Source organism: Suillus subaureus (genome assembly GCF_016647635.1).
Source record: "Suillus subaureus strain MN1 chromosome Unknown BJ212scaffold_67, whole genome shotgun sequence".
Lineage (NCBI taxonomy): Eukaryota > Fungi > Basidiomycota > Agaricomycetes > Boletales > Suillaceae > Suillus > Suillus subaureus.
Window position 1 is genome coordinate 50446 of NW_024538623.1, and position 22086 is coordinate 72531.

Here is a 22086-nt window from a genome sequence, read left to right on the forward strand (position 1 = left end):
AGTCGTAGTATGACCCATAGCTGCGGCCACTTCTGCCTCGGTGGGTGGGGCAATACCGTATCTCTGCCAATGTATTTAATTCGATGAGAGGAACGATGGCGAACCACTCAAATCTTCCTCGCGAGCAGCAGCTACATTAACGGTGCGGCTGGAGGTTCCTACAGGCAATAATTTGAAACTCCAATGTCGGGGCTGGTGCGGTGTTGCATTTGCAGGTCGAGGGCCGAGATTTGTGGAACTAAAAAAACTGCGCCAATGAACGCGAGATGATGTGCTTGCACTTGGAGCTGGGCGATGAGGTGTGCGGTCTGTGTCATCGCCCCAAAAGTCGTCACCCTATATCAGTGTCAGACGAGAGAGAGGTTAAGAACAAGAAACTGTACTGACATATCTTGCCAAACCTCTCTTTCTGGCCTGCTGTGTAGCGACCAGACGGGCGTTCAGAATCTAATAGAATAAATGAGCGAGGGATGCCGTTGTTCGTAATTGACTATCGCACGTCTCTTGATTGAGCAGTACGTCCCTATCGGAAAGGTGAGATACTGTATGGAACAGAAGCAGAGATTACTCGCCTTGAGCTTCGCGCCCGGTTTTGCATCGCCATCCGCACTCTAAACAACGACCAAACTGTAGTAAAGATGTTGAAACATAATGCGCATGCGCACCTCAACTTGATCTCCACCATGATGTTCGAAGGTTGCTTCCAGGCTCCATACATAGATTCTTGCTTCAACTCCAGCACTAGCAATGTATTTTCCATCGGGGAACATGATCACATCGAAGAGTTCATCGTCATGCAAGAGGGAATCTCCGACTTCCTGATTCGTCTCAAGATCCCAGGTGCGAATGGAGCAGTTGATGCACTAACGACATGGCTTTCATTGGGGGTAAGACAGAAAGAGTTGATGCTGTGAGTGTGACCCCGAAGAACGGCGAGCTGCTTCCCATCAATGGACTGCCATATTCGGATGGTGTTATCGACTGATGCAGAGAATATATGTACGCCGTCCTTGGACCAATGCAACGATGTCACCGAGTGTTCATGTCCCTTGATGAGGGTGAGAAGTTTGCCGTCCCTTGACCACACGCGGATAATTTCGTCCACTCTCCACCGACTGCGAAATCGACTGTGTATACTCATGTCTCATTGGAGCAACGATGGCTCTCTAGCAAATTCTAAGCATCAAGTATTGATGAGTAGTCATAATCTGAAAATTATGAGACAATGGCGTAGAGTCATCTTGACAAAATAAAATACCGAACGTTCATGGCATGTTGAGCTGCATGTGAGACAGTCCTAAATGCACACGAAAGGGAAGAGAACATCATCGAACAATAGAGAGTTTTAGCAGATGACCTCATGGCTGATGTGTGCTGCGTGCTTGTCAAATGGTTGCTGGAGGCTCGAATTCAGAGCGAGTATTATACTTGACAACTCAGAGTCCTCTTTGTCAGGTTCCTTTCTGTCAATAAAATTCCATTCTCCGTGTGATGCGGCTTGACCTCGAGCGGACACCTAGATATCGTGTGTTGATAAACATTCGCGATATGTTGTGTTGTAATTTGTCTTGTGTCGACAGGTTCATTTGGGTTCGCTGGTAGTGGGAACAGATCAAAGACATCGGCGATGCAACAGATGAGATGATAACAGAGCATGATCTGAAGGTATGATACACACCATACGATGTACATCGGACGGCACGAGCTGTGTGTAAGTAAGATCCCAGATGTGTAAGGGAAGAGACGAAATTATCGAATGACAGGCTGACGCGAGGTAGAGCGACGACGACCAAAGAAAAATCCACAGCAACTAACCTCACAGGAAACTTCTCCGGCCTCACCACTTGAGCCTTGTGTTGCCGTTGGCCGTCCTTCAGATCCTTGTATCCTTGCTGCAGGTTGAACAGGTTGCGTGGAACTATTAGTCTCATTGCCGTTCATTACTGATTGGCGCACATCTCTCGGTCGGCTTGGACGTCTCTAGTAAAAAGGTAAGAACGAGTAGGAAAAAGACATGAAACTGACATGCCTTGGACAACATGTTGGGCTTCGCATTAGTATCATCCGCACCCTGAACAACAACCAAACCCTTAGAAAATAGAAAAGATATCGAAACACAATGCAGACACGCACACCCTGTTGTTTGAGCGCTGCCTCCACACTCCATATATAAATTCTTGCGTTCTTTTCCAGCACTGGCAATGAATTTTCCATCGGGGGATATGACAGCAGTCAAGAGTTCGTCGTCATGCAAGAGTGGGTCTCCGACTTGCTGATTCGTCTTGAGATTCCAGATGCGAACGGAGTAGTCCCTTGCCGCGCTAACAAGATGGCTTTCATTATGGGACAGACAGAGGGATCTAACAGCGTTGGTGTGACCCCGATAACGACGAGCTCCTCCCTGTCAATCAAGCGCCATTTTCGGACAGTGTGATCAAATGATGAGGAGAAGATGTATGCGCCATCCTTGGACCAACATAACGACGTCACCATGTCTTCATGTCCCTTGATCTTCATAAGCAGCTGCCCATCCTTTGACCACACACCGATCGTCTTGTCCACTCCGCCACTCATAAATTTGTCACATTGCGGAGAGTATTTGACAGCATTCACCCAGCCGTGACCGGTCTCTATCGGTGGTGCTATTTGTCGCCCAGTGTCCGGGTTCCAGCGTCGTATGGTGCCGTCGGTCGATCCACTTGCTATCTCCAGGGCATTGGGACACCAATCGAGGCACCTCACTTGACCATTGTGGCCCTCCCACGGATCGCCAACTACACCGCCCTTCTTGATGTTCCACAGCCGTAGTCTGCCGTCTGGACTTCCGCTCACAAACATCGTTTCATCCGGCGATACTGCCATTGGGCCTACCTGTGCCCCATGGCTATCCAAAGGCTTTCCCACTGGCTCTCCGTCCCATTGCCACTGGCGAATTGAACAGTCTTCTGACGCGCTCAGTATATTGCAACTGGTGCCTACACAGACAAGACTCCATATGCAATCAGAGTGACCTTCGATGATGCACTCCGGAGTCAAGCTCCCTGCTGGACGTTCTGGTGTTGGTTTCCTCCATGACGTGGTCCGGGTGTTATGATTGACAAAGTAGGACCGACCAAGTGGTGAGATGTGCCATTCGCATCCAGCAGCAGCAATTTGTCCAAGTGCATCTATGCTTCGTCATGAGTCCCTTGCTCCTAGTGACAATTTCTTCGCCCACCTAGTCGTACACCTGGTAAAGGTCGGGTCGATGAAGATATGATCAATGTGTCATCTTGATATTGTGTTCTACCATCCGACACGGTATACTGTTGCCATTGAGGAGGGAGTACCTCGTTCCCGCCTGCTTCTTGTTGAGTAAGTCAGTGGGTATCCCGATACGGTCCACTCACCTTCCCAAAGAGCATCCTGGCGATGTTGTGCACCATATGGTGGTGGATCCTTCTCTCCCGCTAGAGGTCTCATATGTGCCGATGAGTCCAACAGCACTTCTCTTCCCCCAGCTGATGTGCTTGACTCAGCTTCTTCACGGGACATGGCCCTGATTGAGGAGGGACAGTGTTTCTCAAATGGGTAGACAATAAGCCTTCAGGTAATGTGCAAAATATAAGAGTTGATGATAAGGGGGTGATGAGCGGACCTGGTAGACGCCTGGATTTGATTGATGCCGTGGTTGCTGGCAACCTTGGTAGTGAGGTGACTTCTGTTCGAATTTCGATGCGCCTCGGTTTGTTCCGTCTTACATATGACCAGTGATAGTCAAATTGGAATGAAATCAAATGAACATGCAAATGCGGTCACACGCCCAGTTGGCGCCTCTGCAAGATGTGACCAAAGTAGAGAGGAATACGCGGTATGTATACATACAGTAGTAATGTCACATTGAACGCCCAAGTCAAGTCATCCATACATGGATGACCATCCGAGTTAACGATCAATGTCCTCAAGGGTGTCGACACTCCCCAAGCGTACCTAGCGTCCAGTTCTGCACCCTTTTGTCACGGCACCACAACTCAGGCCGCCCACTCTCCCGGATTGCATTCCCCTAGAACATCAAGTTCCCCGCGAAGAAGAACTTGCACACCACCAAGAGAGGGGTGCCAAAAAGTAGAGCCAACTTCTCCGAAGGTGGCTTCAACACGTGAATGTGAAGAAATTGGCGAAGGGAGAGGGAGGTGCATGAAAAGAAAGGGAATGCTGGACCCGAGTGCACGGGTGAAGGTCGCGGTGGTAAATTTTGATCCTGAAAGGAGGAGCGCTATTGTACCCAGTTCAAAAACGTGTATGGAGGATTCGGAAGGGGAGCGAAATTGAGCACTTGAGCGAGCATGTGCCTGGTGCCATAGGCTACGCCTTCCATGATTTGGCTAGAATTTCTTCTGTCTGCTTTACATTGTGCAAGGACACGTATGCGTCTACAGGGAGGTGTGATTGGGGTAGACTGGGAATATAGGCTGAGCGGGAGCAAGCCCAGTGAGTTGACGCCGCCATCAGATATGCTACCGGAGCATTTGAGAAACATCCTTGAAGAGGTTGGAGTGACCATTGCTCGGATGCTGTTCAATGCGTGACTGTAGCTCTGCATAATAACTTCAATTAGTGTGAACGACGTTTGTCAAATCGTGTTCCTTCGTCGAATCGTCTAAGGTATTAAGAGTCTAAGAACTAGCTCGGTCCGGGAAAACCCGATCTATTTCTGCTTCAACCTGTTCCTCCATTTTAGAAAATCGACATGTCTCTCTTTGTACATATCCCGTTACTAGCTACCAACCCACCGGATTGGTAGTGTCATCTTTGGCCTCGCCATGAAATACCTCACGTTGGGAACACTCTTCACGATCTTTGGTGGAAAGGATTTCGCACCTCCAGGCAAACCTCTTGCAGAGCGTGTAAAGGTGGCCATGTTGGGCCCAGATGCGCTTATTCTTTCTGCAGACACAGACAGGCCGTGCGGTGTTTGCTTCTGGAATCTACGGTGAAGAATAAGAATTATACGTGTTCTATCAGCATCAATTGACTTGTGGACTGACCAGGATGAACAGTATCAGGAACTTTACGGCGCAGGCGGAGAAGTAGGATGGGGCAGTGTATCGACATACCAGTACAATGACTCCCGATGACTGTAGGGAAATTTGCACTGACCCTTCCTGGGAAGTGTGTCCTAGTTTTTACCCACTTAAATGTGTCAACACATCCGACCTCGTACACACAATTGCCTTCGCTGAGAGTATACAGTTCGAGCTGACGCCTGGCTGCTGTTGAAGGATTAACAGACATTATCTAGCTTCCCCAAGAACCAAAAACGCGCCTATCCAGTACCGGTTCCTCACGCAGTTCCTCGCTTCTGCTTCTTTACTCACGGTATCATCAAATACAAATCCACCAATGACGCGCTCAACATGCCCATACTGCTTGCCAACTGCTCACGCACAAGAAGTTGACTGGAGGATGAAAACGAGCATATAGTGTATGCCGGGGGGGACATAATGAACTCTTTGTGCCAGCTGCACATCTTGGTCCTGAGCCTTGGGCCTACCGGTGTTTTGTATCCCGTGTTTTTGTGTTACTTTACAATCAAGGTTCCTCTTTGCCAAGCCCCTTTGCGTCAACAGCACTGTATCCTCCGTGTGTTACAGCCTGCCCTTGAGTAAACTTCAAAAGTCGGATGTCCAAAGCCGTACTATGTGTTATTTGACATTCGCGATATGTCATGTTGGGATTTGTATTGTCGACAGGAATCGATGGAAGTTGAAGCGGACCAGGGAGATCAGCGTTTTGACATATAGAATCTGAACGCCCCCCCTTCGTGATCTAAATATATGATACATAACATGCAGGTGTACACATATAAGACGGCACGAGCTAAGCGAATGAGCGTAAAGCACACGAAACGGAAGAGGCAAAATTATCGAATGACAGAGTTCGAATAAACGACCTTACGACCGATGCGAGGTGGGACGACGACGACCAAAGAAAAATCCACAACAATTAACCTCATAGGAAACTTCTCCAGTCCTACCACTTGAGCCTTGTGTTTCCGTGGGTCGTCCTTCATATCCTTGTACACCTACTGCAGGTTGAGCAAGCTGTGCTGGAATATCGGTCTCATTGCCATCCGTACGTTGCATGGCTGCGGCAGCTTCTGCATCAGATTCAGGGGTAATACCGTATCTCTGCATAGGATTTCAGTGGAATGAAAGAGGAGTAATAGCGAGCAACTTATGTCTTCATCGCGAGCAGACGATACAAAAACGGTCCATCTGGAAATCCCTACATGAAATAAATTGAAGTTCCAAGGTCGGGACTCGCGCGATATTGATCGAGGCGAATTTGGAGGTCGCGTGCCGACACGCAGGGAATCGAACAAATTACGAAGGGGGGACAATGGGGTTGCAGGTGGAGCTGACCCACGGTTTGCACTGCTCCCAAAGAAATCATTCCCCTGCATCAAGGGAAGGTTAGCCAAAGCCGAGGATTGAAAAATTATACTAACATATCTCCCAATGCCTTTATTATTTGCAAGCTGTTTAGTGACGATCGGACGGGAGTCTCGGTTGGATTGGACGTCTCTAGTAAAAAGGTGAGGTCAAGTATGAAAGAGACGCAGGACTGATTTACCTTGGACTTCGCGTCGGGCTTTACATTAGCATCATCCGTACCCTAAACAAACCAAAACCTTCAGAAAATAGAAAAAACGTCAAAACACAATGTAGATACGCACACCATGCTGTTTGAGCGCTGCCTCCACGCTCCATACATAGACCTTTGCATCCAATCCAGCACTGGCAATGTATTTTCCATCGGAGGACATAACAACAGCCAATAGTTGGTCGTCGTGTAAGAGTGGATCTCCGACTTGCTGATTGGTTTTGAGATCCCAGATGCGAACGGAGTAGTCATTTGATGCCCCAACGAGATGTCTTTCATTAGGTGACAGACAAACGGATCTGACAGGGCTCGTATGACCTCAAAGAACGACAAGCTGCTCTCCATCAATCGACCGCCATTGTCGGATAGTGCCATCATATGATGCGGAGAAGATGTATGCACCGTCCTTTGACCAACACAACGATGTCACCATGTCTTCGTGTCCCTTGATCTTTATAAGCAGCTGCCCATCCTTTGACCACACACTGATCATCTCGTCCTCACCCCCGCTCGTGAATTTGTCGCCTTGTGGAGAGTATTTGACAGTATTTACCCAGCCGTGACCGGTCTCTATCGGTGGTGCTATTTGTCGGCCATTATCCGGGTTCCAGCGTTGAATGGTGCCGTCGGTCGATCCACTTGCTATCTCCAGAGCATTGGGACACCAATCGAGGCACCTCACTTGACCATTATGCCCCTCCCATGGATCGCCAACCATACTGCCCTTCTTTATGTTCCACAGCCGTAGTCTGTCGCCTGGACTTCCGCTCACAACCATTGTTTCATCCGGGGATACAGCCATCGAGCCTATCCGTGCCCCATGGCTATCCAAAGGCTTTCCTACCGGCTCTCCGTCCCATTTCCACTGGCGAATCGAACAGTCCTCCGATACGCTCAGTATATTGCAACTGGTGCTCAAGCAGATAACATTCCATATGCAGCAGGAGTGACCTTCGATGATGCACTCCGGCATCAAGCTCCCTGCTGGGCGTTCTCGTGTTGGTTTCTTCCACGATGTGGTCCGAGTGTTGTGATTGACGAAGTAGGACCGACCGAGTGGTGAGATGTACCATTCGCATCCAGCAGCAACGAGTTGTCCAAGTACATCTATGCTTCGTCATGAGTCCCTCGCTCCTAGTGACGCTTTCTCCACTCACCTAGTCGCACCCCTGGTAAAGGTCGGTGCAATGAAGCCATAATCAGCGTGTCATCTTGATATTGTAGTGTACTATCCAATACAGTAAACGAATGCCACAGCGGAGGGAGCATCTCATTCCCACCTGCTTCTCGATGAGTAAGCTAGTAGTTATCACAGTGCAATTTCCTCACCCTCCCAAAGTGCGTCCTGGCGGTGCTGTGCACCATATGGTGGTGGATCCTTCTCTCCTGCTACAGGTCCCATACGTGCCGATGAGTCAAACAGCGCCTCTCTCTTTCTGGCTGATGTGCTTGACTCAGCGTGTTCGCGGGGCATGATACTGGTTGAGAAAGGACGATGTGTTTTACAAATGGGTAGACAATGAGCCTTGAGATAATGGACAAGATAAGAGCTGAGCTCGGAGAAGAGATCGGTAGTGGTGATGAACGGACCTGCTAAACGCTCAGATTTGCATGCTGTGGTTGCAGGCACCTTGCTAAGAACACAGGTTAGTGGCAGTGAGGTGATTTCTGTTCGAGTCTCGATATACAGTACACTTGATCATAACGCATAACGTCGGGACCCCTCCAAGGCTATGCGTTATCAGGGCTTATGCATAACAAAGTTATGTGGCAAATGTGACGCATACTGATATATTGTGACATCCCTCACACCTCAGTCACCCCCTAAAATGGACCTCTTAGGTTGATAGTCCTCTATACATGTATTAACCTAAGAGGTATGGTTTTCTTGGGATTCCCATTACATTATGGGGGAAAATCTTCCACCCATTATGCACCATATCTCACATGAGTCCTTGATGTCACAAACAAGTTGATGCTTCATCAGTAAAAAAACCCTTGACTAGAGGGAGCTATATAGTCACTGTAGTCCATGTAGTCCAATGTGTCAAGTCCCTACTATACCCTGCTATATAGCCACACGGTTAGGTGTATAGCACTACAGTAGCTTCTTGTAGCAAATGACTACAGAGTTACAGACCACTACATGTGCTACACAGTATGACGAAAAGAAAGCAATCAGTAGTAGCAGGTATCTGCATGCAGCCACTGTAGCTCTCACCATACGAAACACTACATGTGCTACACAGTACAATGAAAATCAATCAGTAGTAGCAGGCATCTGCATGCAGCCACTGTAGCTCTCACCATATGAAACGTGTCAGGACCGCACATCAACAAAAATGAATGTATTCAGAGTGACAACCCTTGTAAGAACAGGCCTCCTGAAGCATCAAGCATCACTAGCCTCTATGCCTTGAGGACGCCCATCTCGCGCCACTTGCATTTCAACTTCATATTCTTGGATCGTGTCATTGAACACATCATTGGCGAGGGTGTCAACAGATACTGCTGTCTTGGATAGGTCTATACCACCAGCATGTAAGCTTATTGTCCAAGTTAGTGAACAATCAATGCAAGTAGCCAGACACACACCGAGCCATGTCAAGCAGATTATCATGAATTTTTCTCCAGTAGTTTGTAAGGAGCAGTGCACTGCTCAAACCACTCCAAGGAGTCGAGATGTGCAAGGTAGACTGGACCGTAAGACACTGAGGAGAATTTGATGTCTTCCCTTACTCCAGTGGCCCACTCATCGATACAACATTCCATCTGTCAGACGTCAGCTGCTGCACCAACCATCAGACACCTCTAAAGTACTCACCACCATGAGTACCAGCACCATCAATTTCAAAGGTAAAGGATCAAAGTATTTAGCATAGAGGATACCTTCGTCACTGCGGTTGGCAAACCACATATCATTAATTGCTTTCTGGATCAATTCCATTTTGTAGATGCCAGTTTTCATCTCCCAATCCTTTCACTCATGCTGTTAGACAATGCCCAATGATAGTCAAGATGACACACCTTGAAAACAAATGATATCCCTTCCTTCAATGACTCTGCCAAGTCATGGTTTGCCTTGATAGTTGTCATTGACCAGCTTGCCTGGAAGCTGAAAAATGAGGATGTGAGTCCACACATCTTTGTTTTGAGCTCCCCACACACATGGGATGTGCGCCTCGTCATCTATACCATCACAAAACATCAAATGAGGCCAGGACGAGAACCCAACAGAGTGCTTACCATTTTCACTAATGAAGGCATAAGTTGGATGGTAAGTCCAGTAATATCAGATGCCTCATGCCAAGCATGTTTTGCTAGCATGGTTTCAACCAAGAGCATTTCTGGAAAAGGTGCCTGAGTGACCACTAGACAGCGGTAAATGGATGTGGTGGTGGCAAGCACATCCTTGGTGATATGATCAAAATCTGCAGCCTTTAAATGCTGGCGTCTTCCATGTAAAGCTTTGATATTTGGCTTGATGTCTTCATCAGAGACCTCCAGCTGGTGTTGTGAAGTGTCTTCAACCTCTTCATCACCAATGGAGTCATCATCACTGAGAAATAATTTGCCATGGGGTCATTTGTTGTTATGGTCATAGCTGTTGTCACTACCATCACCACTGTCCTCACTACTGGCATCATCAGCAGACACCACAGGCACAGAATCTGATGAAACTCAATCAGTATAAGACATGACCAGCCCAGATAGCCTACCTTTCATCTTTCGAGCCAATACAGGAGAGTCTGACGAAACTTAGTTAGTATAAGACACAACCAGGCCAACTCAAACTTGCTTACCTTTTGTCCTTCGAGCCATCACAGGAGAATCTGACGAACCTTAGTATAAGACCCAACCAGCCAAGCTTGCATACCTTTTGTCTTTCGAGCCAATACAGGAGCAAGCGTTTTGCTCGAACTGAAAGCAAGTACCTGTGGCTCATATGGCTTGGCAGGTACATGCCGATTGGTAAACTAGTACATCATAGTGAGCAATGGAGCACAAGAAAGAATATGATGCTGACCATGTTATCTTCAACCCGGTCCACATTGCTCAGCAGCTCAGTGGGCTTGTTATCAAATCCCTCAGGATTTGTCCTATATGTAGTGTGCAGGGCCTTTAACTGTCGTTTTCCTGCCTTGGCTTGCAAGGCTTTTTGGCGGTCATCACCTTGCTGAGATTTCAAAACTGATATGTAAAAAGCCAGTCAAAAACCTGGCAAGCAACAGCTGAATCTTACATACTTCGATAAGTCTCTTTTTCAGTGGGCCGGTGGTGACAACCACTGGCAGTGCGACCAGCGGTTGATACCATCTGGGCACATAAGTCGTCCTGGGCCTTTGATATTGCCATTGAGGGCCCCCTTTTTGAGGAAAGCTTCACTGCCATGATTCAGGACTAAGATAGTCTGCAGTGAAAAAAATTGGATGACATGCCTTTAAATACAGTGCCATGGAGTTTGATCAACAAAGCACCAATCAACAAAGAACTTTGAGTTCTGTTGATTTCGAAGTTAGGGCTTTCATTTGGAGAATCAATGCAACAGTATATAAAGTGTGACTGAATAACATTACCATTAGCCCTACAAACCCCAAATGAACAAACAGTCAGTAGCCACATAGTCTGAGACTCACAGCACACTAACCAATGTCGTAGATATGCCTTCTCACCATTCAGCAAAATGGAGGAAGATATACTTCAAGTCCAACAATGGTATGTTGTTCTGAGATTGGCCATGGTAGACACTGACCATCCAGCAGGCCCGTTCCACCTCCAAGTTGCCCATTCCATGTTGTCATTGCACCAGGACAGGCTAGGGAAGAATGGTATGTTGCCCCAAGATTGGGTGTAGTGGGCACTGACCATCCAGCAGGCCCATTCCACCTCCCAGTCGCCCATTCCATGTGGTCATTGCACCAGGGCAGGCTAGGGAAGGACCCAAATGCACCAAGCAGGGACCACATCCTCCAGAGCTTGTTTATCCCTTGAAACCACATCGTCAAACCCCAGGACCCATAACCACATCACAGACTTACCTATGAACCCTGGTGTTAGAACGTTGGGATGCTGAGCTGAGGCACTGTGATGAGGCATGCAAAGCACAAATCACTGAATGCATGCAAGGTCCTGCTACTCACCAAGCATATGTAAGGGAGTTAATAGTTGGTCGCTGGAATGCCGAGAAGAAGAAGTGTGAAGAAGCACGCAAAGTCCAACTTTTGGAGATCCTACTTGCATCTCATGGTATAACTGCTCTAGTTTAGTCAGTTAGTCAAGTCAGCAGTTGGGCATGAATGATGGCTTACAGGTATGAAATAGATAAGATGAGAGGTGAAAACATGCGTGAAATAATAAAGCAAAGGAGTAAAAGCAAAGTCATGCAATGCCTGAACTCTGCTGAATAGAGAAGATGAGCCAAAGAAAAGCTAGGCCATGTGTGAACTCGGCTCTTTAAAATGAAAGATGGCATCCAGGTATTGAATTGAAAAGACGAGGCGAAAGGTATTGGATTGAGAAGATGAGGCTCATTGTCAGAATCAGGTTAAATAAAAAGAGAAAATAGATAAGAGGTGCAAATGCAAAGCCATGCAATGCAGGAACTCTGGAGAATAGAGAAGATGAGCCAAAGCAAAAGCAATGCAGTGCGTGAATTCATAGATGAGGAGAGAGAAAGAAATGGTCCAGACATTAGAAGAGGTGGCCAGATGATAGTAACCAGACAACAAGTGAAATGAAAGATGGCACACCTTTATGAACTGCATTGAGAAGGGCCATGTTGAAGAAGGTTCTGGGTGGTCGACTGTCATGCTGACATCTTCCTAGCATTCACTCCAGATCTTCGTGCTGGTAAGAGGGAGGAAAGCCTGCCACCATCTTCGTGGAGGAGTCCTAGTTCCACAGGAGGCAAGTAGCCAACCAAGTGAAATGAAAGGTGGCATACCAAACATTCCGGCTTCCCTCCAGGTAATCCCAAGCAAATACAATATCATCATTCGCCTCTGGACACATGCATTCCAGCGAGTAACCAACCAAGTGGATTGAAAGGTGGTGAAAGGTGGCATACCTTCCCTCCAGGTAATCCTAAGCAAATACAATATCATCATTTGCCTCTGGACACATGCATTCCACAGGAGGCGAGTAGCCAACCAAGTGAAATGAAAGGTGGCATACCATTATGAACTGTGTCCGTGTTGGTGGTTCTAGTGCCTGAAAACCAGGGTATTAGGAAGTGAAACCAGTTACTGTTGGCAACAACTAACCTGCCATGCCTAATTGTATGTTTTGCGGGAAGGTCACATCTACATACAAGGGTCTCAAAAGACACATTGTAGGATGGCCTGAATGCCGAAGGGAGTGGACATCAATGATTGAAGATGTAGAGGCAGAGAATTTATACACACCTGATGTAGACTTTGGCCATGAAGATGTAGCCCCATGCCATGTTCGCGCGCACTCAGGTCCTGAAATGGACACCAACCCTACACTCAACAAAATTCATTGCGTTTCGGTCAAAGAAGTTGATGATGAGGATGGTGGCCAGTATATTGAACCCCAGCCAAATGCAGGCTGGGGTTTGGGTGAAGGGGAGACCAGATTTGAGAGACGTAGAAGGGAACAACAGCAAGGTGGTGAAGATCTGTGGTCTCCCTTTGAGGATGCGTAAGTCCTTGGCCATGCTGGCCAGAGATGTACTGAGTAGACTCACCAGGGAAGAGTGGGGTCTAGTGCAGTGGGTTGTCAAAAATCTGGGACAAACCCAGACTGATGAATTTCTAAAACTACCAATAGTAAGTCAAGAGCATTGAACAAAATTGGAACTCACGTATTGATGCTGTCAACAGACCCAACAGCGCACAAAGCTATCGTTTCACAATAATTGTTCATTCTTGCAAAGAGTAGACAAACTTCCACATGGTCCAGGCTGGAGCTGTCAAAAGGTCACTGTCCATGGAAATCATCAGGATGAGGATGGGGAGTTGCTGCAAGAAGAAGTTGAGTTATGGAGTTGAGATCCTGTGGAATGCATGAAGGAGCTCATTGGAAACCCTGCTTTCAAGGCAGATATGGCCTACTCACCTGGCAGAGCATATGCTGACCATGCAGGTCAACATAGAGTTATTGACAAGATGTGGACAGCAGACTGGTGGGGTGAGAAACAGGTAAGATTAATCTAGAGAAACATTGAAGGAATAGACTGACCTCTTATGTAGAAAGCATTGCCTGAAGGAGCGACTATAGCTCTGATTATTTTATCATCAGACAAAATGACCTTGTCACAGTTCTGAGGCAATAAGACTGCATGGCCGGTGTATATGTCTATTGGAAACATTGCGAAAGCTAAAAGGTGTCAGGCTTCGGTGCATGCAACTGTGCTTATTGGTTACTTACCTGTGGGGAAGCTCGACTGCTTCACTCCTGAGGAACGTTCCCTGGCTGGATACTAATATCTTCTTACTTGAGGTGTCTTATATAAAAGTGGTCAAAAGGCAATGACACCACAATTACACTTTTGATAAAACTGAATGCTGCCAACAACCTCAAGTTTGCGGTCTACGACTTTTCTTCTTTTGTGGTAGATAATGCAGTGTTTGTGGGAGGTTACCTGCTATACAGCCCGGTGGTTTTATTCTACCTAGTTGTAAATAGGGGTTCTACAATACAAGCCTAGCTTTATCTGGCAAGACAGATAATGTAGAGTATGTAGATAAAACTTTATCTAGTCTTGTGTTTGACTAGACAAATAGAATAGATTCTGTAGGTAAGTCTCTCTAGTCCTGTGTTTGACTAGATAGAGAATAGAGTTTGTGGGTAAATCTCTCTAGTCCTATACTTGACTAGACAGAAAATAAAGAATAGGTGCGTACTATGCACAGAACTAGGTAGCAAATAATGCTAGATATTCCCCTGCCTTGATATACAAAGAACTTATCAAAGGGAACTAGGTAGAAGCTGATTGGATCTCCCTGCCTAAATGCAAAGGGGTTAATCCAAGGAAGATGATATGATACAAGAGCAGATGATCCAACAAAGGAATCTGCAGGCACAGATAATATGGCTTGACTTGGTACTTCTAGTCCTCTGAAACTATATGTCAGATGCACACTAGACAGCACAGGTACAGTCAAGAAAAGAATAAATGATCTCAGAGCAAGTAAACCAAATGTACTTGGTCTGCACTTCCTGGCTAACACAAAGAGTGTCAATGTCAGAGAAAGTGGAAGAAGTGGAGGTTCTTTTAAATGATAAAAGAGATTCTTGTTTTTTCTTGTGGGTGGAGAAGTGCTCTCCTTAAATACATGAGATGGGAGAAACTGTATAGTACCAAGAAATAAGGTTGGAAAGAGAAATGACATCAGAGTTGCATCATAAATGACCTCATTGTGGAGCAAAAGTGGAGCAAAAGTGGAGCCAAGTGGAGCAGAACATTCTAGCATCCAATGACATCACTATGACATCATAGATGGCTTCATAGTATCCAACAGAATATTCCAGAAATTTCTGTGGAGCTATATGACATCATCATGACATCATACCCTGCAGGTACATTTTGTGGAGTCTCTGGGGGGTCAAAGAATCAAGTAGGTAAAGAAATGAAAGAAAATATGAAGAAAATAAAGTAGAATAAATCATAAGACAGAACAAATCAAAACACTGGCTTTTTAGATAGGGTTTTGGTAGGCTTTTATCTTTTCTCCTTGGTTATTTCTAGTCAAAGTAAATAAGCCAAATGATAGGAAATAACCTAAGCTTTTGTATGACTATCAACTTTGACCAGGTCAATATATGATTTCTTCATCATATTTGACTTTTCTTCAACACACCATATTTTTGCATGATTGGAGCATGCAAAGTGAAATATTGCACTTGAGTCTGTACTCGAAGTACATTTTGTGTAGTCTGAGGGCTAAGCTAACAGACTATGGAAATGTGGGATGATATGTCATATACATGTTCTGCATGATTCCCAAATCATGCAGGACACCGACTCTTCCATCATTGCATGGGCCTGCTCCTCCATCCTCTGATTGCTGCCAGTAATGATGGTGTGGACATGGTGTGCACCAACTCATGGATATGTTGTGTCTACCCAATTCTGGTGGCATATGTTGCCGATTTCCCAGAACAGTGTTTGGTGGCCTGTTGTAAGGAAAATCGGTGTCCAAAGTGTCTTGTTGCGGCAGAGGAGCAAGGGGATGCACTGCACTCAGAGATGCGTGATCCTAAGACCACGAAGGATATATTGCAAAGGTGAAAGATGGGTCAGCATCTGCCTGAATTCGAGGAAAATGGACTACATAGCATTTACAAGCCTTTCTGGGCCAATATGCCCCATGCTGACATCTTCCTAGCATTCACTCCAGATCTTCTGCACCAAGTTCATAAAGGTGTATTCAAGGATCACCTGGTGAGGTGGTGTCAGCAAATAATCGGAGAGGATGAAATGGACGCACAATTCAAGGCAATGCTGGATTACCCAGGGCTCCATCACTTCAAGAAAGGAATATCAACTGTCAAGCAATGGACCGGAAGTGAACATAAACAAATGCAGCGAGTGTTCATTGGCTTACTCACTGGAGCAGTTCCCAGGTATGTGTATTTTGAGTTTCAAAGATGGAATATGTGGCTGAGTTTGGTTCCCTGCCAGTCGGGTCTTGATAGTTGCTCGTTCAATTCTGGACTTCTCATATTATGCACAGCTGCAAATTCACATGACGGATTCACTCAAAACCTTACAGACAGCACTATCAGTATTCCATGCTCATAAGGATGTCCTCAAGGAACTGTCTATTTGTGAACATTTCAACATCCCAAAGATCCACCAACTCACTCATTACGTCCAGTCAATAACATTGTTTGGTGCAACTGATGGTTTTAATACAAAACTTCCTGAGCACTTGCATATAAACTTTGCCAAGGACACTTACCGTGCCACCAATAAATGTGATTATGAAGAGCAAATGGTCTTGTGGCTTCAGCGCCAGGAAGCCGTCTTTTTGCAGGGAGCATATCTGGATTGGCTGGCACAAGTGCCTCTCTCAGCTGGCTGGACCCAGGATGATTCAAACACGTATGACTCAGACTCGGATTCAGACTTGGATTCACATGAAACTCCCCCTTATGACTCAGACTCAGATTCAGACTTGGACTCACATGAAACAGAGCAAACGATGCATGTCCTTGCAAAGGCTCTAGCGCATCCACACTGATCAATTCAAGAGATCGTAACATCACACAGTGCTACCAACTTTTTGACAGCTCTCCAATGTTTCATACAGAAGAATATCCCTGGCTGTACTGTTGTACCAGGGGTGCAGGACCATTCTGACGTTTATTGGCAAGTTGTCGTTGTAACGCCAGCTGACTTGTGAGTTGGTGATACACCAATGCAGAGGTGCATTAGAGCCACACCTGAGAGATTGTCATCAGGCCATAAGCCTGGTTGTCCAGCTCGGTTTGATATGGCATTGATATCTGACAGTCCTCATCCTGTACGTTTGCAGACACTGCATGGTAGGTTTTTGGGAGTTGTGTCAAGGGTGGTGTTTAATAGTAGCTGTTGCAGGTCTGAGAGTGGCTCAAGTTCATGCTATATTCACCCTCCCTTGTCAGTTCGGCACATACACCAGAGCCCTCGCATACATCAAGTGGTTCACACCTTTCAGGACACCTGACCCTTCTTCTGGAATGCGACTAGTGTTGTGCTCGACCCGCCATTGTCACCACAATGCTGCTGTCATTCATGTCAACAACATTGTTAGGCCATATCATTTAATACCGAAGATGGGACCATCAGTTGAGCCAAGGTTGAGGAGTGGAAATGCATATGAGGCCGCAAATGATTTTTATTTTAATGAGTTCATCGACAGCGAGATGTTTTGCACTTCTGTGGATACTAATTAGATTGCAGAATGTCATGGAGACCGACTACTGCACAATGAAGCTACCTGTAGCGTCCTGTAGTGGTCGTGGTAGCTCCTGTAGATACCTATAACACACTGTTTAGGTTCGTGACTACTGTAGGAGTTTGTAGCAAACCTTGCGGCTACATAGCGCTATGGTGGCTATATAGCTCTATATAGCTGTCACCAGGGCTACGATGAACTTGACTTTTTACTGATGTTTTTGGAATGTGCACACAAGTTCTGGGCTGTGTCGCGCACTCAGTAGTGTATCGCGCACTCAGTCGTTGTGTATCACACACTCGATTGTTGTGTATCGTGCACCCAGTAGTGTATCGCGCAATTTATTAAAGTGGGGTTTGGAGCGTCATAGTCGACAGGGTTCAATGGAAGTTGAAGGGAACAAGAGAAATCAGCATTTTGACGTATAAAATCTGAACGAGCCCCCTCAATGAAGTAGCCAGCAATGCAACAGGTATGCGATGATGGCATGTCATGATATAGAGATATGATTATACATCATGCAAAGTGTACATATATCGGACAGCACAAGGTAAGTGAATGAGCATAAACACACGAAACATAAGAGGTAAAACTATCGAACGACAAAATCCGAATAAATGACCTCATGACCGATGCGAAGTGGGACGACGACCAATGTAAAATCCACAGCAGCTAACCTCATAGAAAACTTCTTCAGTCCCACCACTTGAGCCTTGTCTTTCCGTTGGTAGTCCTTCAGATCCTTGTATCCCAGCTGCAGGTTGAGCTTGTTGCGCTGAACTGTTAGTCTCATTGCCACCTGTACGTTGCATGGCTGCGGCAGCTTCTGCATCAGATTCAGGGGTAATGCCGTATCTCTGCACTGTGTTTCAATAGAATGAAATAGGAGCGATGGTGAGCCACTCACATCTTCATCGCGAGCAGGGGATACAAAAACTGTCCGTCTAGAAATCCATACAGGAAATAAGTTGAAATTCCAGTGTCGGGGCTCGCGCGGCATTGATTGAAGTGAATTTGGAGATCGCGTGCCGACACTTATGTAACCGAACAAACTACGAAGGAGAGACGACGGTCCCGCAGGCGGAGCTGGCACACGGTTTATATCGCTTCCAAAGAAATCATTGCCCTGAGGAACGTTGGCCAAAGCTGAGGAATGAAAAATTATACTGACATATCTCCCAACACCCCTATTATTCGCAAACTGTTTCGCGATGATTGGACGGGAGGCAAAGTTCTGACAACACAAATCAGCGAAGGATAAAGGTATTTACAATTGATTAGCGTACATCTCTTGGTTGGATTGGACGTCTCTAGTAAAAAGGTGAGATCAAGTAGAAAAAAGACGCAGGGCTGACTTGCCTTGAACTTCGCGTCGGGCTTTGCTTTAGCATCATCCACACCCTAAACAACAATCAAAATCTTTAAAAAACAAAAAGTTGTTGAAACACAAAGCAGATACGCACACCCTGCTGTTTGAGCGCTGCCTCCACGCTCCATATATAAATTTTTGCATCTTTTCCAGCGCTGGCAATGTATTTTCCATCGGGGGACATGACAACAGCAAAGAGTTCGTCATCATGCCAGAGTGGATCTCCGACTTGCTGATTCGTCTTGAGGTCCCAGATGCGAACGGTGTAGTCACTTGATGTGCTAAGGAGATAAATTTTATTAGGCGACAGACAAATAGATCTGACAGCGTTGGTATGTCCCGGAAGAACGATGAGTTCCTCCCCATCAATCGAGCGCCATTTTCGGATAGTGTGATCACATGATGAGGAGAAGATGTGTGCACCATCCTTGGACCAACACAATGACGTCACCACGTCTTCATGCCCCTTGATTTTCATAAGCAGCTGCCCATCCTTTGACCACACACTGATCATCTTGTCCACTCCGCCACTCATTAATTTGTCACATCGCGGAGAGTATTTGACAGCATTCACCCAGCCGTGACTGGTCTCTATTGGCGGTGCTATTTGTCAGCCATTATCCGGGTTCCAGCGTCGTATGGTACCATCTTCTGATCCACTTGCTATCTCCAGGGCATTTGGAGACCAATCGAGGCACTTCACTTGATCATGGTGCCCCTCCCACGGATCGCCAACCATACTGCCCTTCTTTATGTTCCACAGTTGTAGTCTGCCGTCTGTATCTCCGCTCACGACCATTGTTTCATCCGGAGATATAGCAATAGGGCATATCCACGCCCCATGGGTATCCAAAGGCTTCCCTACTAGCTCTCCGTCTATTTTCCACTGGCAAATGAAACAGTACGATGCGCTCAGTACATTGCAACTGGTGCCCAAGCAGGCAAGACTCCATATGCATCCGGAGTGACCTTCAATGATACACTCCGGCGTCAAACTTCCTGCTGGACGTTCTGGTATTGGTTTCTTCCATGACGTGGACCGAGTGTTGTGATCGACAAAGTAGGATCGACCGAGTGGTGAGATGTACCATTCGCATCCAGGAACGAGTTGAAGATAATCTGTACTCCGCCATGAGTTCCCCGCTCCTAGTGATATACCCTTCGCTCACCTAGTCGCACTCCTGGTAAAGGTCGAATCGATGAAGACATGATAAGCATGTCATCTTGATACTGTGTTCCACCATCCACCACCTTATACTGTTGCCATCGAGGAGGGAGCGCTTCATTCCCACCTGCTTCTTGTTGAGTAAGTCAGTGGGTATCCCAATATGATTTTCGCACCTTCCCAAAGAGCATCCTGGCGGTGCTGTGCACCATATCGTGGTGGATCCTTCTCCCCCGCTAGAGGTCTCATATGTGCCGACGAGCCTAACAACGCTTCTCTCCCTCTGACTGATGTGCTTGATTCAGCGTTTTCACGGGGCATGACCCTGATTGAGAAAGGAACAGAGAGGTAGACAGTAAGCCTTGAGATAATAAAAATCGAAGAGAATAGATGGTGGAGGTGAAGAACGAACCTGCTAAACGCTCAGATCTGCATGCTGTGGTTGCAGGCACCTTGCTTTGAATACAGTTTAGTGGCAGTGAGGTGATTCCTATTCGAATTTCGACGCACCTCGGTTTGTTCCGTCTGACATATCACCACTTGTACCAAATCTGTCGGCGAGCGCTAAGATATGCAGTTCGCTTGAGCCTGGGACCCGACATATATCCAGACACCTGAACCAACAGTGATAGTCAATTTTCATTGTAAGAAATGGACAAGCGAATGAAGTTACACGCACAGTCAGGGCCTCTGAGAAGTATAACCAAAATATAGAGGAATGCATGGTAGATATACATACAATGGTAATGTAGCATTCAACCCTGAGTTGAGTCATCCAAAGATGGATCACCATCCTATCAAGCAATGTCCTCAAGGGCGTTAACACACTCCCAAAGCGTATCCGCCGTCCAGTTCTGCACTCTTTTGTTACGGCACCACAATCCAGGCCGCCCACCACCTCCCGAATCACGCTCCCATCGAACATCAAGTTCTAGAAAGCAGAGCCAGCTTCTCTGAGTGTGGTTTCAACACGTGAATCTAAAGAAACTGGCGGAGGGAGAGGGAGGTGCATAAGGAGAAAGAGGACGCTGGATCCGAGTGCACAGGTGAGGGTTGCGGTGGTGGATTTTGACTCTGGAGGAATGCTACTGTACCCAGTTCGGATATGGGTATGAATGATTTAGGGCCTGGACAGCTGCCGTTTGTTCCTCAGTTTGTTTCTCAGTTTGTTTCTGTATGTGGCATGGCACTTGTGACATAACAGTGACCAACAGTGACCTTTGTGTGACGGTCTCAAATGCCCACTCATACCTCCCTTTACCACTGCTATGGCAAAGAAAAAGACTACCGTACCTTCAGCAAACAATGCCGGGACTTTAGCAGTTGCTCGCTGGACTGTCGAAGAGACATCCCACCTTCTCGAATACCTCATAGCTCACCATGCTGAAGGTGGAGATGGGACAGGATTCAAACAGTCTACTTTTACTGGCACATCAACTCATTTGCAGGAGCCGCCAGATGGTGTTTCGAAGGAAAACCATGTAGGGGGATCTGGCAGGGACTGGCAATCATGCAAGAACAAGTGGTTAAATGTATGTTCTCTGCTCATGCTAGATTATATTCTGATTGTAATTTGCACAGTGCAAAAAAAAATATGCCGCTATTATTGATATCAAATCTCAATCAGGCTTTTCATGGGATGATGAACTCGGTGCGAATATTGGTCCTGCTGACGCCGCTCGTTGGATGGCATTTGCAAAGGTGCGCTTCAGTTATGATATGAGAGGGGTACTGATATGATTATGAGTTTGCAGACACATCCTGATACCAAACTGTTTTGCAACAAGGGCTGGGAATACTTCCACGAGATGGACGAACTCATGTGCACACAACGCCCTCGCGGTACCAACGCCTTCCATGCTGGACATGAGATGTTTGAGTCTGAACAAGCACCCCCTGACAATGACCAGGCCAACAGAAACGATACTCAACCTGTTGTGGAAGATGAGGTAGAGCGGTTAGTTGATGAGTATGTCAAGGACCAGGAGCAAGTAGCAGGA

The 22086-nt window shown here is 46.5% G+C and overlaps 7 protein-coding genes across 7 annotated transcripts; 4 read left to right on the forward strand and 3 right to left on the reverse strand.

Moving 5' to 3' along the window:
• Positions 1 to 772: 772 nt before the first annotated feature.
• On the reverse strand, positions 773 to 2892 carry BJ212DRAFT_1285165 (WD40-repeat-containing domain protein; the record flags this gene model as incomplete). The annotated part of the gene is made up of 2 exons (XM_041331871.1): positions 773 to 1048; positions 2380 to 2892. Coding segments are annotated over 2 exons (789 nt in total), but the record flags the coding sequence as incomplete, so codon positions are not given.
• Positions 2893 to 4802: 1910 nt separating this feature from the next.
• BJ212DRAFT_1487050 (uncharacterized protein) lies at positions 4803 to 5073 on the forward strand (the record flags this gene model as incomplete). The annotated part of the gene is made up of 2 exons (XM_041341217.1): positions 4803 to 4972; positions 5031 to 5073. The coding sequence occupies 2 exons, from the start codon at positions 4803 to 4805 to the stop codon at positions 5071 to 5073; spliced, it is 213 nt and encodes a 70-aa protein (XP_041186550.1).
• A 3964-nt stretch (positions 5074 to 9037) lies between these two features.
• Positions 9038 to 11001, reverse strand: BJ212DRAFT_1487052 (uncharacterized protein; the record flags this gene model as incomplete). The annotated part of the gene is made up of 13 exons (XM_041341218.1): positions 9038 to 9191; positions 9241 to 9341; positions 9385 to 9417; positions 9470 to 9622; positions 9673 to 9753; positions 9814 to 9834; positions 9892 to 10178; positions 10263 to 10316; positions 10365 to 10394; positions 10449 to 10478; positions 10523 to 10622; positions 10673 to 10836; positions 10893 to 11001. 13 exons carry the CDS (start codon positions 10999 to 11001, stop codon positions 9038 to 9040), a joined length of 1317 nt encoding a protein of 438 aa, XP_041186551.1.
• Positions 11002 to 11329: 328 nt separating this feature from the next.
• On the forward strand, positions 11330 to 11912 carry BJ212DRAFT_1487053 (uncharacterized protein; the record flags this gene model as incomplete). The annotated part of the gene is made up of 4 exons (XM_041341219.1): positions 11330 to 11361; positions 11409 to 11474; positions 11522 to 11646; positions 11704 to 11912. 4 exons carry the CDS (start codon positions 11330 to 11332, stop codon positions 11910 to 11912), a joined length of 432 nt encoding a protein of 143 aa, XP_041186552.1.
• A 1100-nt stretch (positions 11913 to 13012) lies between these two features.
• BJ212DRAFT_1487054 (uncharacterized protein) lies at positions 13013 to 13934 on the forward strand (the record flags this gene model as incomplete). The annotated part of the gene is made up of 5 exons (XM_041341220.1): positions 13013 to 13308; positions 13358 to 13436; positions 13491 to 13640; positions 13707 to 13808; positions 13860 to 13934. The coding sequence occupies 5 exons, from the start codon at positions 13013 to 13015 to the stop codon at positions 13932 to 13934; spliced, it is 702 nt and encodes a 233-aa protein (XP_041186553.1).
• Positions 13935 to 15973: 2039 nt separating this feature from the next.
• On the forward strand, positions 15974 to 17550 carry BJ212DRAFT_1285141 (uncharacterized protein; the record flags this gene model as incomplete). Its single annotated transcript, XM_041331868.1, has 5 exons — positions 15974 to 16236; positions 16295 to 16717; positions 16886 to 17014; positions 17042 to 17160; positions 17204 to 17550. The coding sequence occupies 5 exons, from the start codon at positions 15974 to 15976 to the stop codon at positions 17548 to 17550; spliced, it is 1281 nt and encodes a 426-aa protein (XP_041186554.1).
• A 547-nt stretch (positions 17551 to 18097) lies between these two features.
• BJ212DRAFT_1396260 (WD40-repeat-containing domain protein) lies at positions 18098 to 19684 on the reverse strand. The gene is made up of 7 exons (XM_041337203.1): positions 19567 to 19684; positions 19016 to 19524; positions 18912 to 18953; positions 18839 to 18862; positions 18724 to 18786; positions 18460 to 18678; positions 18098 to 18409 (listed from the first exon to the last, which is right to left on the reverse strand). The coding sequence occupies exons 1-7, from the start codon at positions 19658 to 19660 to the stop codon at positions 18176 to 18178; spliced, it is 1185 nt and encodes a 394-aa protein (XP_041186555.1). The 5' UTR covers positions 19661 to 19684; the 3' UTR covers positions 18098 to 18175.
• Positions 19685 to 22086: the final 2402 nt, after the last annotated feature.